The 19006-nt window shown below is 38.5% G+C and overlaps 2 protein-coding genes across 2 annotated transcripts; both read left to right on the forward strand.

Annotated features, from left to right (window-relative positions):
- The first annotated feature begins 3242 nt into the window (after positions 1–3242).
- Positions 3243–4439, forward strand: LOC121715411 (C-X-C motif chemokine 11-6-like). Its single transcript, XM_042101104.1, has 4 exons — positions 3243–3384; positions 3683–3806; positions 3901–3990; positions 4133–4439. The coding sequence occupies exons 1-4, from the start codon at positions 3327–3329 to the stop codon at positions 4143–4145; spliced, it is 285 nt and encodes a 94-aa protein (XP_041957038.1). The 5' UTR covers positions 3243–3326; the 3' UTR covers positions 4146–4439.
- A 10680-nt stretch (positions 4440–15119) lies between these two features.
- Positions 15120–16284, forward strand: LOC121715410 (C-X-C motif chemokine 11-6-like). The gene is made up of 4 exons (XM_042101103.1): positions 15120–15249; positions 15508–15631; positions 15721–15810; positions 15948–16284. The coding sequence occupies exons 1-4, from the start codon at positions 15192–15194 to the stop codon at positions 15958–15960; spliced, it is 285 nt and encodes a 94-aa protein (XP_041957037.1). The 5' UTR covers positions 15120–15191; the 3' UTR covers positions 15961–16284.
- Positions 16285–19006: the final 2722 nt, after the last annotated feature.

The following is a 19006-nucleotide window of genomic DNA, read 5'->3' on the forward strand; positions in this document are numbered from 1 at the left end:
AAGAATCATCTCCATCACAATAATTATTGTATTTCTAAGCTCCTTTGAAGACACCCAGGGACACAGTGTAATCAAAAATGAAAGACAAAACAGATGCACACTCAAACTCAAACCATTATAAAATGATCAGTGCAAGTAGTACGGAAATGAATCAGGAAGTGCCCCACCTTTAGGCTTCTAAACAGATGTGTTTTTATTTGGGTTGCTAAGGAGGATAGTGTTGGACAAAGGATAATAGATGGGCATCTGGTAAGTGTAAACAGCGAGAAGGTGTGTATGGACTCAGGAGAAGGGGTAGGGAGAGGCCTGATTATGGAGGCATTAGTGTACTACTAGCGGAAGAATTTTGTATTGCATATGCATTGAACCAGGAGCTGGAGGATGCTGGAGGATGCGGGTGATTTGGTCCCACAGCATTGTATGGCTGATGGCTGTGCACGCTCACTGCAGAGTTTTAGACATTATTTAGCCTGTTGAGTCTCTTTGCTGTCCTTTATTACATCAGATGATCAGGTTGTTATCAGTAGAAACCAAGAGGGCTTCAAGCACAGAAAATTAGGGTCTTAAAAGTATATATGCAAAACAATACCCCCCTTTACATGGACACTTTTAATCCGATTACAAATTGAGTAATGGCTCAATCCGAATAAAAATGTGCCATGTAACACTGATCGGATTCAGCTCGATCCGACTAAATCCACCCATGTAAACAGGTACTCCGATTGTTGGAGCCTACATTTCTTCTTTCTGCGCAGGTGTTCCCTATGTGGTAACAATGCACAGTGACATAAACAAATGGGAGCTTCTAAATGATTAAATGCTTGTTTCATGTAAAAGCAGATTAAACATCAAACAGTTTGTTTAGTGTTAATGTAAAGTTTGGTTGAAATCCTCATTTCATTGAAAAAAAGTGTCCATGTAAACGCGGCTACTGACTCAGATTAAGCAACGGTTCAAATCTAGCCATTCAGATCCGAGGATGGCAACCCTGCTTTGGAGCCACACTTTAACAATCCCAGCCTATACAAGCTCTGAGGTTACCTTTAACTAGGATCCCTATGTCTCTGGCTCTCTGTCACCCTCTACAGTAGCTAGTCTCACCTGAAGTTTGCAGCCTTTAAGTAAAGTAGTATGGATGACTGATCTTTGATGATTTTGTTGGCTCTGGACTGACACCTTGTAGTGTCCATAAGTTTCAAAAGTGTAGCCTACTCCTGGTGTTGTGTTCAGCTGGCCTCACAACCCTCTGTAGGGCTTCACGCTCCAAGGTATCTTAAAATCCCTGAGTTGACTGAGTTGATAAAGATGCTGCTGTGCTGTCTATACCAGGGAGCCACTGTAAGGCCAGGATTTTTGGACCAAAGCATCCAAATGGCTACCCCCCCCCCCCCCCCCCTCTTAATCAAAGAACATCCAGATTAATAGCCCCACATCATCATATACTTCACCATACCTAGAGATCGGCATGGTGTTATTTCAGTTAGCCTATTAGCTGAGCTCAAAGCAAATCAAAGGTAACTTTATCAGGATGCATAGTATTCTGGATCCATGAAATAACTGGTATTTAAAAATTAAATCTGCCTGCCTCTGGGAATTTAACATAGGGGTGGCAATATTTATGACCCCTGTATTTTAAGGAAGAACATTTATTTAGGCCTATTTAAGAAAATTGACAGATTTGAAGAAGAAGAAAATTGACAGATTTGGAGTCAATCTCAGTTTCTCAAAATATTCACCACTGCATCACCAGTCTATCCATGGTTAATACACGTTTAAACCTTTGGTGGCCAACGCAATTCTCATCTTGACGAGCGTCTGTGCCGTCCCTTACACCGCTGTGCACTTAGACCATGTCAGGTCCTTAGTGACTTACACAACATAAGAACCCACTAACCCCTCATCTAGAGCAGGCAGGGCATGTGTGCAGTTTATGTGTGTGCACAGTTCTTTTGGTGTGTGATTAGGCAATATTACACAGTTCTAGTGAAGGGAAAGTGTTGATCTGGTTAAAAAGAGAGATCTCCTTTTTCACGACTCCATTCAGTCCGACACCACAGCTTCTCACTGTGTTCACATCTCTTTCACTTCTCATGCTGCAGGAATTATTGGTCGGATCTGAAACTGTTCCTGAGTTCCTGAGTAATATCTTCCATACAGTTTCAGTTTCACTGACTGTCCAGTAGGCTGCTTCCTGGAAACTGCAATGATTCTCCAGAACCAGTGGAATATGTTGCAGCTCACTCATTTCATTTTAATGATTAAACTAATTAATCTTTGTTTAAGATAATACTAATGTAGTTGTTTTTGATCACATATGCTATTATATCATTTTGGATTATTGTAGATCATGTGTAATTATAGTGGAAAAGTTTTGGTCTGCTTCCGTCTTCTGTGTTTTATTTATAATCACACAACTAATCAGAAAAGCTAGATAAATAATAATATGTCAATAACTTTTATATTGGCATATAGTTTGTAAATAAACATTTAACATTTAAATGATGTAAGAAATAACTGTTAATTAGTGCCAAAAATATATTTAGTTAACTATTAACATATATTAATACAATATTAGTTAATAGATTTGTTAAAACATTAACATACAGATTTTATGCAAACAACTAATATTTAATTAATGATGAAAAAACTATTAACTTGTGCCAAACTATTAACTTGTGCCTATATTTTAGTAACAATTAACAAATATTAACAGAGGGTTAGGTAATTACTAGTTTGCTATTTATTATGGCACCTTATTATGGAGTGTTACCTGTAGGGTAGATCAAATTATGTAGGCTACATTACGAAAAAGGCTGGTGTAAAATTAATTCATTATATTAATTAGTTAATACTGCTGTTACTAATTGAAAGGATTCTTTGAAATGAAGAAAACTGAGACATTGAGAGAAAAAAACAAAACATTAAAAGAGACTCTTGTTGTGAGGTATGTATGGGGTTGAACAAAAGTTCTATTTTCCTCACACTGATTGATTTCATTACCACTCTTCATTTGATTTCTGAAACAAAACCTTGTGCACTTTCACCTTCATTCATGGCCAACTTGTGAACGTGAACACCAAAAAAAAACACAAAACACATACAAAAACAAACTGAGTGAAAATCATCAAGAAATAAGACAGAAGAAAAATAAGGATGTGAAAGTTGAAGTCTGTCATGCTGAAGGAGGAGATATGTGACGCTATGTAAAGGGGAAACCCCTGATTTGATAGAATAAATACAGGCATGCTTGCTACTGTTTGACAGATTCACCTCCTCACTCTGATACAACAGCTGAGAAAGCAGACAGACCATCACCCATCTCAACAATGAAGTCAGCAGCTCTCCTCGTACTTCTGGCTGTCCTGCTCTTCGTAGATGTGAGAGGTAAGGGCTCCAGTCATCTGCTGACCAAGGTGCTACAGTGACCTCCACTATTATGGCACAAATATCTTTTTTTCAGGATATATTTGCATTTTTCCTCATTGTTTTCATTGTAAGATTACAATAGGTCAGCAAAAGATTTGTATACTTGTTTTAGTCTACTTTACCAGGGCTGCTAATATTGTGGAGGGCACTGTAATTTCTGAAATAGTGGTCACTGTGTAACAAGGGAGAGTGATGCTACAGCACTGTTGTCTCAACTGAACATCCTGTGATATTTTGTGGTCATGTTCATTTCCAGGGCAACTGGATTCTCGGGGAAGATGCAAGTGCCAGGGTGCAGGGGCCAAAGCCATCCGCCCAAACCGCATTGAGAGGCTAGAGGTGTTACCCCCTTCCTCGGCATGCCCCAATCTGGAAATCATGTAAGCATGTCACAATGTCATGTGCTATAACTGCATACCTTATGGAGTTTAGTGGTGGTCTGTATCTTATGTTTACATCTACTTGTGTCCTCAGTGTCACTCTGAAGGATAATGGAGGACAAAAGTGTCTGGATCCAAACAGCAGTTTTTCCAAGAATTACATCAAGAGAGCCATCAAAAAGAGGTAAACTACTTTCCCCATTAGAAGTTTGACTTGACGAGAACAACCAACCAAATTCAAAAGAAAAATGATTGACATGATATTTAAAATGCATATATTCTATAAAATATCAATATAATGAAAACTTGTTTTACATTTCTTACAGGAGTACACAGTAAATTCCTTTGGATCTCTTTCTGAGAGGCAGCTAATATTGAAAATGCACTTTTTTTCTCTACACAACATAGAGACTCCTATTTTTATTTTTTATAACATGGATGTTATCTCAGAATACTTTTATATTTATTTGAATGTTAGGCCTATATTTGGGATGTGTGTTACAGTCCGGTGTCTATTTGGTGAGATGTTGTTTAAATTTGTTATGTTTATGAAAATATCTACACTGAAAGTTGAAATAATTTATGTCATGCTAAACGGATGCGTTTTAATTATGTTGTAAATATAAGGAAGGAAATAAAACATTACAAAAAATATGAATAATATGTCTGTTATAATAGCAGGCTTACCTGCGGGTATACTCAAGTGACTTGGTTATTTAATCCCCACACTAAATAAATGTAAAAATATCTGCTAATAATGATCTTCAGTAAACCACTTAAGACCCCATGGCCATGGCATATTTGATGTAATGCAAAACATTCTGATAACACTTTCTATGAACACAGTATCAAAAAGCATTATGAACACATTCATACTTAAGTATTCATAATGCCTCATAATTATCGACATAAGTCAATATACTGTAGCTACTTACCTCTTGATAATAGCAATGACCACTTCCATACAAGCTTACATAATAAATGTATCTTAATTTCCAAGTCCAACTATAAATGCCCATAAAACCTAATTAAGAGTTACAATCCAGCAGTACACTCTAGGTAAAGTGAGATGTGCACATAATGAAAAGCTATAAGGCACCATTACAGTTTGTATGGAAGTCTAAGGTCAAAGCTAAATGTCAAGAGGTAAAAGAAGCTTTATAATTCATTGTGATATTTCAAGCAAGTGCTTATGCCATAACAGCATAACACTTTCTGAGTGCCGTCATGACTATGTATAGATAGTTATATAGACTTATGTCATACATTATGAGGCTTTATTAATACTTTATAATACTATATAAAGTATTATAAAGTAGTTTATAATATAATATTGTAAACACATTGATATATAAAGTATTAATACTTTATTAATACTTTGTGATATTTAAAGCTCTAAGGGCTTACAACATCATCATCATAATGCTTTATGAGTGCAGCAGTCATAATTATGTATAAGTAGCTACGTCGAAAATTATTACGCTTTATGAATACTTTAGAACCCTTTAGAAATGCGTTTATAATGCTTTACCGGTACTGTTTTTAAAGAAAGTGTTTCCAACATTCCTACATGCATTAGTATTTCAATCCAAAAGACATATTTTCCCAGCAATATTTGTTTAATCTTTGTTAAACTATTCCCATGGCACGCGATTTAGATTCCTGGGACACTTAATTTTTGTGTTTTACTTTGTGACGTGAAAAGCCAATATCATGCAAATGCTGACCACACCATACCAATGAGAAACCTCCCATAAAGAATGCCTTCTAAGTCCTCTGAATGACTTTTCACTTGTGTGCCCCAGTTTCCACTCACAGATACCTTTTCACAGAAACGTCCTCGATTGGAGATGTGAAACTAAGATGCTTCACAACCAAAACAAAATGACGTAGCAGAAGATGGAAGAAAAAGAATAAGAAAGCACAGAGTCTGAGGATATAAATAGGGTAGAATGATTGTCTTTTGTGTGCATTCTGCATCTAGCATCTCCACCAGGACCAGGACCAGCACCAGAGCTGAAGAGAGCATCTAGTCTGCACCATACTGTACTTTTAATCTGATTACAAATGGAGTAATGGCTCAATCCGAATAAAAATGCACCATGTAACACCTCAACTGATCGGACTCAGCTCGATCCGATTAAATCCACCCATGTAAACAGGTAGCCTACTCCGATTGTTGAAGTACATTATCTTCTTTCTGCACAGGTGTTCCCTATGTGGTAACAGTGCCCAGTGACATAAACAAATGTGTTTTCATGGTGACAATACAATAGGAGCTTCTAAATGATTCAATGCTTGTTTCATGTAAAAGCAGATTAAACATCAAACAGTTTATTTAGCGTTAATGTAAAGTTTGGTAGAAATCTTCAGATTAATTTCAATTTGATTGAAAAAAAAAGTGTCCATGTAAACGCGGCTACTGACTCAGACTAAGCAATGGTTCAAATCTAGGCATTCAGGTCCAAAGATGGCAACCCTTAGCCTAGAAATCTAGACGCGCCCCTAGCGGAAGCAAATTACATTTGCTGCCAGGGCTAGTCTACCAACTCTCCGTTGGCTTGTGAGCTCCAGAAATCGAAATTTAATCAGGCCAATGAAATCGTGTATAGAGTCGTTAGGTGGGCTTAACATAATGATTGATGGCAGAGTTGCAACGGTTTGGCTTGAATTCCCTGCTACTTGAAAACAAACTAGATGTACCGCATAGCGGTACAAAATATGACCGCCGCTCAGTCCTGTACATCCGTTCCGCGAAAATAAATCACACTTCAATTTGTCTCCATATTTTACTCCATCCCCCACTCTTGAAACTTTTGTGTATGCTTGTTTGGCATGCCTGAGTGTGTGTGTGCGGCTGCACAGAAAGTACCCTACTGGTGCTGAAAAGGTGAATAGATTGTAGAATAGCCAAAGAAGATGTAGAATTGTTATAAAACCTTTAAAATCTCTAAACAATCACAAGTAGGGCAGTTCATCACAGTTCATCCATTGCAACTGGATTGATGAAAGGTCACTTACACCCGTAGGCTACATTGTATTTGGGAAAAGCAAAAGGTATCAGCATAATGTTATTTATTTATTTATTTATTTTTTATGTATTTTTAAACAAAAACATCTCTGTCAGTTCCATGCCGTTTTCAACAGCTATCAAAAACAAAGGTCATTTTTGGATGGATGGATTTTTTGTGAATGTTTCTTCTTCTACATAAGATTTTAGTCATCTTTAGTTCATGTAATACTTTATTGTCAATGCACAAATTAAGTAACAGTAGTCTGAAACGTTATTGTTAATGCACAAATTAAGTAACAGTAGCCTAGTCTGAAACGAAATGCTGTTTTACATCTAACCAGTGGTGCAAATAACTGACATGTCCAAATGGGCCTTGATGAAATGCGTCGCTAGACTGTTCATACACATTTTAACGGGCCAAAGTTGAAGAGCTTTTGTCCGTTATTGTTAGTGCAAATATAGGCTGATTCATGTTCCCTTGCATTGTTTAACTGAGGTCCATGGCTAGTCTGGCTTTCATCAGACCAAGCTCAATCTTTTAAGAAATCAAAAAATAAATAGCGGGCAGATCAGGCTGGGTTCACCCAGCCTAGTCCATAGGCACCCGATATTGTTTAATTTTCCGATTGAGATATACACGCTCTGGCTATTCTAAATGCAAAAATGCATCAGGGAGTTATGAAAAAACGGTAACTAACAAACTAGATCCTAATAGAAAGCTGTTAGCTTCCCTAAGCTACAGGTAGGATTATAAGGTAGGCCTACAGTATTTACAACATAAATTGTCAATAGGCTATGCTGGCGACACAAATAAAATCTCCTTTGGAAACCAATGGCTTACGCCTTACAGTATCAAGCGGACTTAAACTGTCATATCGTGGCGAAAAGTTGTAATAACATTCACGCAGCTCCATGAGTCAAGGAAAGCGCGAATGAAGTAGCCACTTCTAAATGGGACCCACTACACAGTAGCTTAAGGTGTTTTGCTAAAGCAGCCATAATGAAATGAAGGTGTCATTGTTTGGATACTTCACACACACGTGCTTTTTAATTTCACAGACTACAACTACCAAGCTGTAATCAAAGCACATCGATTCCCCTCTCACACCCTGCACGCACTTAAAACAAAATAAACAGGCGTCTCAGTCTCACGCATGTATAGGCAAAACTGTATCAGACCGGTGTAACGTTGGTAAATCTTCCATTGCACAGAATGATTTTGTAGCACGTGCAATAAATGACAGTCGAAAGATACAAACAGTGCTGCTATACATTTGCTTGGTATAACCGCATTTATAGTTTTCTACAAATGCAATAAATCAAATGCCTCCATCACTCAACCAACGCTAACGGTAACATTACCTAGGTCCTTATTGATATTACAAGATTAACGTACCTGCAGTAAAAACCAAGCATGTCCGATAAACATCCTCAGATTTATTTCGGCTTCAAGAAGAAATGGGAATTACACTTCATGTGAACATCGTCCTATCCTTATTAGATGTTCGCTGCGGTAAATTACAGTCCTTGTATGAAGCGTCCATTGTTTTTTCCAATCCACTTTTAACTTCCAACAAAATTACGTCTCACTGCAACGATGCGCCATCTAGTGGACAAACGACTACTTCTCGCCAATACTGAAAATGCAGCCATGATGATGATGATGAATATTTATTTTGGCTTTCTTTTAATCCTACTGATTTTCATTTTTTACCGGGGGGGCAAATCACAAATGAGTGATTATGAGCCAGGTTGATGTGGGCCCTTGAGACCAACATACCATAAAAGATTCACAGAGAACTGTGTCTGCCCTACCCTCCTTTCGGGGGGTCCAGTCCAGCGGGGGGGCTGCAGATGAAAACGAAAAATGACGGTTCCATGCTATCCATGTGGGGGTACATGCCCACCAAGTTTTGTGTACCCCGGTCTTTCAGTGTCCCGGGAATCCTTGTTGGTGTACGTCACTAAATGTACACATAAATTATTTTATTGTAAGGCCCCCCATGAACGAAAGTACACAAAACTTGGCATGCATTCAGAGGGTGTCATAATGATCCTACACTTTTAATTTCGTGCAGTTTTGACCTTGTCAGCCAGAGATATTGAGATGAAAACACCAAATTTTTTGCTTTTTAATTTTTAACTAGGTGGCGCTATACATGAAATAAGTGGTAATGGGATGGGTTGACATGCCCCCTTAAGACCAACATACAAAAAAAAGGTGGACCTCCTAGGCCCTACGGTTCTCGAGATATTCACAGAAAACTGTCTCCGGCCACCTACAGGCCAGTTGGTGTATAGTAACATAAATTAATTTATTGTGTGGCCCCCCATGAACGGAATTCCACAAAACTTGGCGTGCATACAGAGGGTGTCATAATGATCCTACACTTCCAATTTCGTGCAGTTTTGACTATGTTAGGTCACAGATACCTTCAATTACACCACCTCATTTTTACTTTTTTGTGTTTAACTAGGTGGCGCTATACATGAAATGAGTGGTTATGGAATGGGTTGACATGGCCCCTTGAGATCAACATACAAAAAAAAAAATGGTCCTCCTAAACCCTACGGTTTTCGAGATATTCACAGAAAACTGTGTCTGCCCTACCCTCCTTTCAGGGGGTCCAATTCAGCGGGGGGGCTACAGATCAAAACGAAAAACGATGGTTCCATGCTATCCATGTGGGGTTACATGTCCACCAAGTTTCGTGTACCCCGGGCTTTCAGTGTCCCGGGAATCATTGACAGAAATTTGGGCATGCGAAAAAGAAAAAAAAAAAAAAAAAAAAAAAAAAAAAAAAAAAAAAAAAAAATCTGACTAAACCTATATGACCGCCGCTTCGCTGCGCGGCGGTCATAATAAGATGGATGTTGCTGCTAGCGAACAGTGTGACACGAGTTAAACTTTTATTAAGTTGGCAAACGTTTGAACTAGCCAACTAGCTCTGCTTGGTGGGAAACGCATGGGACTCATAGCGCTGCCGCTGTCCTATTGCATGCAGAGGGAATTTGAAAGACAACTGATTATCCCGCCCCTCGGACTGAGCACTGCGAACAGTGAGTTTCCAGACCCTACATTTTAATGTGGGTCTGGCTCGTCAGGCTAGGCAACCCTGCTTTGGAGCCACACTTCCCTTGGATCCCTTTGTCTCTGGCTCTCTGTCACCCTCTAGCTCAGTCTCACCTGAAGTGTGTAGCCTTTAAGTAAACTAGTATATGGATGACTGATCTCTGATGATTTTGTTGGCTCTAGACTTACACCTCGTGTCGATAAGTTTCAAAAGTGTACTCGTGGTGTTGTGTTCAGCTGGCCTCACAACCCTCTCTAGGGCTTCACGCTCTTGTTTTTAGCTGTTCTCATACCAGGCTGCCGTTCCCCCTGATTCTCAAGGTATCTTAAAATCCCAGAGGTGACTGAGTTGATTAAGATGCTGCTGTGCTGTCTATACCAGGGAGCCACTGTAAGGCCAGGATTTTTGGACCAAAGCAGCCAAATGGCTACCCCCCTCCCCCCCCCCCCCATCTCAATCAAAGAACATCCAGATTAATAGCCCCACATAATCACATACCCTTCACCATACCTAGAGATTGGCATGATGTTATTATGACCGCCGCGCAGCGAAGCAGCGGTCATATAGGTTTAGCCAGATTTTTTTTTTTTTTTTTCTTTTTCGCATGCCCAAATTTCCGTCAATGATTCCCGGGACACTGAAAGACCGGGGTACACGAAACTTGGTGGGCATGTAACCCCACATGGATAGCATGGAACCATCGTTTTTCGTTTTGATCTGTAGCCCCCCCGCTGGACTGGACCCCCCGAAAGGAGGGTAGGGCAGACACAGTTTTCTGTGAATATCTCGAAAACAGTAGGGTTTAGGAGGACCATTTTTTTTTTATGTTGATCTCAAGGGGCCATGTCAACCCATTCCATAACCATTCATTTCATGTATAGCGCCACCTAGTTAAACACAAAAAAGTAAAAATGAGGTGTTGTAATTGAAGGTATCTGTGACCTAACATAGTCAAAACTGCACGAAATTGGAAGTGTAGGATCATTATGACACCCTCTGTATGCACGCCAAGTTTTGTGGAATTCCGTTCATGGGGGACCACACAATAAATTAATTTATGTTACTATACACCAACTGGCCTGTAGGTGGCCGGAGACAGTTTTCTGTGAATATCTCGAGAACCGTAGGGCCTAGGAGGTCCACCTTTTTTATGTATGTTGGTCTTAAGGGGGCATGTCAACCCATCCCATTACCACTTATTTCATGTATAGCGCCACCTAGTTAAAAATAAAAAAGCAAAAAATTAGGTGTTTTCATCACAATATCTCTGGCTGACAAGGTCAAAACTGCACGAAATTAAATGTGTAGAATCATTATGACACCCTCCGAATGCATGCCAAGTTTTGTGTACTTTCGTTCATGGGGGGCCTTACAATAAAATAATTTATGTGTACATTTAGTGACGTACACCAACAAGGATTCCCGGGACACTGAAAGACCGGGGTACACAAAACTTGGTGGGCATGTACCCCCACATGGATAGCATGGAACCGTCATTTTTCGTTTTGATCTGTAGCCCCCCCGCTGGACTGGACCCCCCGAAAGGAGAGTAGGGCAGACACAGTTCTCTGTGAATATCTTGAGAACTGTAGGGCCTAGGATGACCAATTTTTTCCGTATGTTTGCCTCCAGGGGTCAACCCATTCCATGTGCACACATGTGCATAAACAGATACACACGCACACACATACATTTACAGTAATCATACGTATGACACATACTCACACAGTAGACATATGTACGCATGCATGCACATGCACAAACACACATACGCAGGCAAACACACAAGCACGCACATACACACACACACACACACCCACACACATAAACATAAACTTGTACACGCACACATGCACACAATTCAAGAATTTTTCCCGTCATCTACTTCCTGAATTTTTGGTCATTGATACCCGGGACACCGAACCACCAGGGTACATGAAATTTGGTGGGTATGTAGCCCCACTAGACTTTTATGGAAAAATGTCATTTCGTCCCCGGGGACCACCACGATATGGCAGTTTAAGTCCGCTTGATACTGTAAGGCGTAAGCCGTTGGTTTCCAAAGGAGATTTTATTTGTGTCGCCAGCATAGCCTATTGACAATTTATGTTGTAAATAGGCCTACCTTATAATCCTACCTGTAGCTTAGGGAAGCTAACAGCTTTCTATTAGGATCTAGTTTGTTAGTTACCGTTTTGTCATAACTCCCTGATGCATTTTTGCATTTAGAATAGCCAGAGCGTGTATATCTCAATCGGAAAATTAAACAATATCGGGTGCCTATGGACTAGGCTGGGTGAACCCAGCCTGATCTGCCCGCTATTTATTTTTTGATTTCTTAAAAGATTGAGCTTGGTCTGATGAAAGCCAGACTAGCCATGGACCTCAGTTACACAATGCAAGGGAACATGAATCAGCCTATATTTGCACGAACAATAACGGACAAAAGCTCTTCAACTTTGGCCCGTTAAAATGTGTATCAACAGTCTAGCGACGCATTTCATCAAGGCCCATTTGGACATGTCAGTTATTTGCACCACTGGTTAGATGTAAAACAGCATTTCGTTTCAGACTAGGCTACTGTTACTTAATTTGTGCATTAACAATAACGTTTCAGACTACTGTTACTTAATTTGTGCATTGACAATAAAGTATTACATGAACTAAAGATGACTAAAATCTTATGTAGAAGAAGAAACATTCACAAAAAATCCATCCATCCAAAAATGACCTTTGTTTTTGATAGCTGTTGAAAATGGCATGGAACTGACAGAGATGTTTTTGTTTATAAATACATAAAAAATAAATAAATAACATTATGCTGATACCTTTTGCTTTTCCCAAATACAATGTAGCCTACAGGTGTAAGTGACCTTTCATCAATCCAGTTGCAATGGATGAACTGTGATGAACTGCCCTACTTGTGATTGTTTAGAGATTTTAAAGGTTTTATAACAATGCTACATCTTCTTTGGCTATTCTACAATCTATTCACCTTTTCAGCACCAGTAGGTTACTTTCTGTGCAGCAGCACACACACACTCAGGCATGTCAAACAAGCATACACAAAAGTTTCAAGAGTGGGGGGTGGAGTAAAATATGGAGACAAATTGAAGTGTGATTTATTTTCGCGGAACAGATGTCCAGGACTGAGCGGCGGTCATATTTTGTACCGCTATGCGGTACATCTAGTTTCAGTTAGCCTTTTAGCTGGTTTGATGCTCATTGAGCTCAATGCAAATCAAACCAGCTAATAGGCTAAATGAAATAACACCATGCCAATCTCTAGGTATGGTGAAGGGTATGTGATGATGTGGGGCTATTTTAATTCCAATGGCCAAGGTAACTTTATCAGGATGCACAGTATTCTGGATCCATGAAATAACTGGCCTTTAAAAATAAAAATCTGCCTGTGTCTATGGGAATTTAACATAGGGGTGGCAATACTTATGACCCCTGTATTTTAAGGAAGAACTTATTTTTCCTCATTTTTCATTTAAGGCATTAAGATCAATTTCCAAAAGATGATTTTATATTCCTCTTTTCAGTCAACTTTAGCATGGGTGCCAACACTTTTGACCATACCTGTATATATTTCCTCTCGTACCCCATGCCAATACTCTGCTATAGCTGACTTGGTAATTATTCAAGGTCAATTTCTTAATTTTATGGAGTCAGATTTGGAGTCAGTCACAGTTTCTCAAAATATTTACCACTGCATCACCAGTCTATCCATGGTTAATACACGTTTAAACCTTTGGTGGCCAACGCAATTCTCATCTTGACGAGCGTCTGTGCCGTCCCTTACACCGCTGTGCACTTAGACCATGTCAGGTCCTTAGTGACTTACACAACATAAGAACCCACTAACCCCTCATCTAGAGCAGGCAGGGCATGTGTGCAGTTTATGTGTGTGCACAGTTCTTTTGGTGTGTGATTAGGCAATATTACACAGTTCTAGTGAAGGGAAAGTGTTGATCTGGTTAAAAAGAGAGATCTCCTTTTTCACGACTCCATTCAGTCCGACACCACAGCTTCTCACTGTGTTCACATCTCTTTCACTTCTCATGCTGCAGGAATTATTGGTCGGATCTGAAACTGTTCCTGAGTTCCTGAGTAATATCTTCCATACAGTTTCAGTTTCACTGACTGTCCAGTAGGCTGCTTCCTGGAAACTGCAATGATTCTCCAGAACCAGTGGAATATGTTGCAGCTCACTCATTTCATTTTAATGATTAAACTAATTAATCTTTGTTTAAGATAATACTAATGTAGTTGTTTTTGATCACATATGCTATTATATCATTTTGGATTATTGTAGATCATGTGTAATTATAGTGGAAAAGTTTTGGTCTGCTTCCGTCTTCTGTGTTTTATTTATAATCACACAACTAATCAGAAAAGCTAGATAAATAATAATATGTCAATAACTTTTATATTGGCATATAGTTTGTAAATAAACATTTAACATTTAAATGATGTAAGAAATAACTGTTAATTAGTGCCAAAAATATATTTAGTTAACTATTAACATATATTAATACAATATTAGTTAATAGATTTGTTAAAACATTAACATACAGATTTTATGCAAACAACTAATATTTAATTAATGATGAAAAAACTATTAACTTGTGCCAAACTATTAACTTGTGCCTATATTTTAGTAACAATTAACAAATATTAACAGAGGGTTAGGTAATTACTAGTTTGCTATTTATTATGGCACCTTATTATGGAGTGTTACCTGTAGGGTAGATCAAATTATGTAGGCTACATTACGAAAAAGGCTGGTGTAAAATTAATTCATTATATTAATTAGTTAATACTGCTGTTACTAATTGAAAGGATTCTTTGAAATGAAGAAAACTGAGACATCGAGAGAAAAAAACAAAACACTAAAAGAGACTCTTGTTGTGAGGTATGTATGGGGTTGAACAAAAGTTCTATTTTCCTCACACTGATTGATTTCATTACCACTCTTCATTTGATTTCTGAAACAAAACCTTGTGCACTTTCACCTTCATCCATGGCCAACTTGTGAACGTGAAAACCAAAAAACCCACAACATATACAAAAACAAACTGAGTGAAAATCAAGAAATAAGACAGACTGAAAAATAAGGATGTGAAAGTTGAAGTCTGTCATGCTGAAGGAGGAGATATGTGATGCAATGTAAAGGGGAAACCCCTGATTTGACAGAATAAATAGAGGTATGCTTGCTACTGTTTGACAGATTCACCTCCTCACTCTGATACAACAGCTGAGAAAGCAGACAGACCATCACCCATCTCAACAATGAAGTCAGCAGCTCTCCTCGTACTTCTGGCTGCCCTGCTCTTCGTAGATGTGAGAGGTAAGGGCTCCAGTCATGTCTATGGAACAAATATTCCTTTTCTCAGAACATATTTGCATTTTTCCTCATTGTTTTCATTGTGAGATTACAATAGTTGTATACTTGTTTTTAGTCAACTTTACCAGGGCTGCTAATAATTGTGGAGGGCACTGTAATTATGTGAAATAGTGGTCACTGTGTAACAGGGGAGAGTGATGTTAAAGCACTGTTGTCTCAACTGAACATCCTGTGATATTTAGTGGTCATGTTTATTTCCAGGGCAACTGGATTCTCGGGGAAGATGCAAGTGCCAGGGTGCAGGGGTGAATGCCGTTCGCCCAAACCGCATTGAGAGGCTAGAGGTGTTACCCCCTTCCTCGACATGCCCCAATCTGGAAATCATGTAAGCATGTCACAATGTCATGTGCTATAACTGCATACCTTATGGAGTTTAGTGTGGTCTGTATCTGATGTTTACATCTGGGTCCTCAGTGTCACTCTGAAGGAGAACGAAGGACAAAAGTGCCTGAATCCAGAGAGCAGTTTTGCCAAGAATTTCATCAAGAAAGCCATCAAAAAGAGGTAAAATACTTTTCCCCATTAGAAGTTTGACTTGACGAGTACAATCAACCAAATTCAAAAAATGAATTGACGTGGCATTTAATATAATATATTGTATAAAATATCAATATAATGAAAACATTTTGCATTTCTTACAGGAGTACGCAGTAAATTCCATCGGATCTCTCTCTGATTCTAGAGGCAGCTAATAATGAAAATGCACTTTCTTTCTCTACACAAGAGCATAATAAAGACTCCTATTTTTTGTTTTTATAACATGGATGTTATCTCAGAATACTTTTATATTTATTTGCATGTTATATTTGGGATGTGTATTACTGTCCAGTGTCTATTTGGTGAAATGTTGTTTAAATTTGTTTCTGAAAATATCTATACTGAAAGTTGAAATAATGTATACCATGCTGAACTGATGTTTCTTGATTGCTTGATTATGTTGTAAATATAAAGAAGGAAATAAAACTTTACAAAAAAGATTAATAATGTGTTTGTTATAATGGCAGGCTTACCTGCAGGTACACTCAAGTGACTTGGCTATTTAATCCCCACACTAACTAAATGTAAATATATCTGTTAATAGTGATCTTCAGTAAACAACTTACAGTGTAAGACCCCAAAACCAGAGACAAGCAGAGTGCCCCATTATAGAGAAAAGACAGACAGTGAGAAAGAACAACACAAACGTATCAGTATTTCTGAGATATATTTGTCCAAATGATATTCTATTTTGGATTTAAATTGGATATCTTAAACATATGGAGATTAAGCTTCTATGTTTTTGTAGTTGTAAGAATGAGATATAAGGTGGAGATTAAGCTTCTATGTTTTTGTGGTTGTAAGAATGATATATAAGGTGGAGATTAAGCTTCTATGTTTTTGTAGTTGTAAGAATGATAAGGTGGTTACTGCTGAATGTTCTCTTTTGTAGTCATGCTCAAAAAGCAACTTGACACATACTGGAATCTTTGCAGTGAAAAACAGCACAGCAGTTTTTTGTGTGTGTCCATAGTATTTTCACTGATATTCACCAAGAACAATAGTATTAAGAAGAAGAAGAAGAAGAAGAAGAAGAATCATCACCATCACAATAAGTATTCTATTTCTAAGCTCCTTTGAAGACACCCAAGGACACAGTGTAATCAAAAATCAAAGACAAAACAGATGCACACTCAAACTCAAAACATAATTAATCAGAAAGTTCCCCACCTTGAGGCTTCTAGACAGATAGATTTTTATTTGGATAGTGTTTTGTATTGACACAAAGTGTCTCAATGGATAATGAGAATCAGGGAAGTGTAAACACAAGAAGGTGTGTATGGACTCAGGAGAAGAGGTAGGGCGTGACCGGATTATGGAGGCATTAGTGCACAAGCGGAAGAATTTTGTATTGCATTTGCATTGAACCAGGAGCTGGAGGATGCTGGTGATTTGGTCCCACAGCTTTGTATAGCTGATGGCTGTGCACGCTCACTGCAGAGTTTGAGACATTATTTAGCCTGTTGAGTCTCTTTGCTGTCCTTTATTACATCAGATGAGCATGTTGTTCCAGGTAGAAACCAAGAAGGCTTCAAGCACAGAAAATGATGCCCTGATGAAGGCCAATATGGCCGTAACACGTAGGCCCATGTGCTTTTAACCAGTTCTTGCCATGATACATTAAAGGCTTTTTATACTTTTTCAATCTCAGAGTATCTCTGCAAATTATTTTTTTCTTTGGATTCTCACTTCACCCGTCGCAGAAGGGCACCTGAGTAAGAAATTATTTAAAGTCTCCTGAGTGCCCTAAGCCCCCTTGTGTCTTCACAGAAAATTAGGATCTTCAAAGTATATACTTTATTTGCAAAACAATAGCCCTGTATACATAGACACTTTTAATCTGATTACAATCGGAGTAATGGCTCAATCCGAACTAAATCCACCCATGTAAACAGGTACTCCGATTGTTGGAGTACATTCTTTCTGCACAGGTGTTCCCTATGTGGTAACAATGCACAGTGACATAAAGAAATGTGTTTCCATGGTGACAATACAACTAGGAAGGAGCTTCTAAATGATAATGCTTGTTCCATGTAAAAGCAGATTAAATGTCAAATGGTTTATTTAGTGTTCATGTGGAGTTTGTTGGAAAAAAAAAAGCGTCCTTGTAAATGCAGCTACTGACTCAGATTAAGCAATGGTTCAACTCAGGTCCAAAGATGGCAAACCTGTACAAAGTCTGAGGTTACCTTTCTCACTGTGTTCACATCTCTTTCACTTCCCATGCTGCAGGAATTATTGGTCGGATCTAAAACTGTTCCTGAGTTCCAGAGTAATATCTTCCATACAGTTTCAGTTTCACTGACTGTCCAGTAGGCTGCTTCCTGGAAACTGCAATGATTCTCCTGAAATAAACCAGTGAAATATGTTGCAGCTCATTTCATTAACTAAACTAATTCATCTTTATTCAAGATAATAATAATAATAATAATAATAATGTAGTTGTTTTTAATCACAATACAATTATATGATATAATTTTGGATTATTATAAATAACGCATTAGGATAGTGAACAAGTTTTGGTCCTCTTCCCTATTCTGTGGTTCATTTATAATCAGAGACTACAACTGATTATTTACAGTTGTTTTTACAACTGTCTTCACACATTTTCAAAACTCTTCACAAAACCCACTATTGCTCACACAAAATGCAAAATGCCTCAAATCTCTAGCAAAATGAAACACAGCATTGAAAATAAAATATTGAAAACACATGCATTTGGCACAGATGGGGCAGCCGTGGCCTACTGGTTAGCATTTCGGACTTAAAACCGGAGGGTTGCCGGCTCGAACCCCGACCAGTAGGCACGGCTGAAGTGCCCTTGAGCAAGGCACCTAACCCCTCACTGCTCTCCGAGCGCCACTGTTGTTGCAGGCAGCTCACTGCACCGGGATTAGTGTGTGCTTCACCTCACTGTGTGCTGAGTGTGTTTCACTAATTCACAGATTGGGATAAATGCAGACACCAAATTTCCCTCATGGGATCAAAAGATTATATATACTTATATACATTCAACATTTTTGTCAGACATTTTGGACACATTGTGCACACTGTTGCTCAAAACCTAAAGCTCTTCTGTCTTTCATGGGCTTCTATTATATTTCCATACAAGAGTGAATTAAGTTGAAATATACACAGTGAAACATGTAAGTATATGAATAAT

The sequence above is a fragment of the Alosa sapidissima genome, chromosome 8 (assembly GCF_018492685.1).
Source record: "Alosa sapidissima isolate fAloSap1 chromosome 8, fAloSap1.pri, whole genome shotgun sequence".
NCBI lineage: Eukaryota > Metazoa > Chordata > Actinopteri > Clupeiformes > Clupeidae > Alosa > Alosa sapidissima.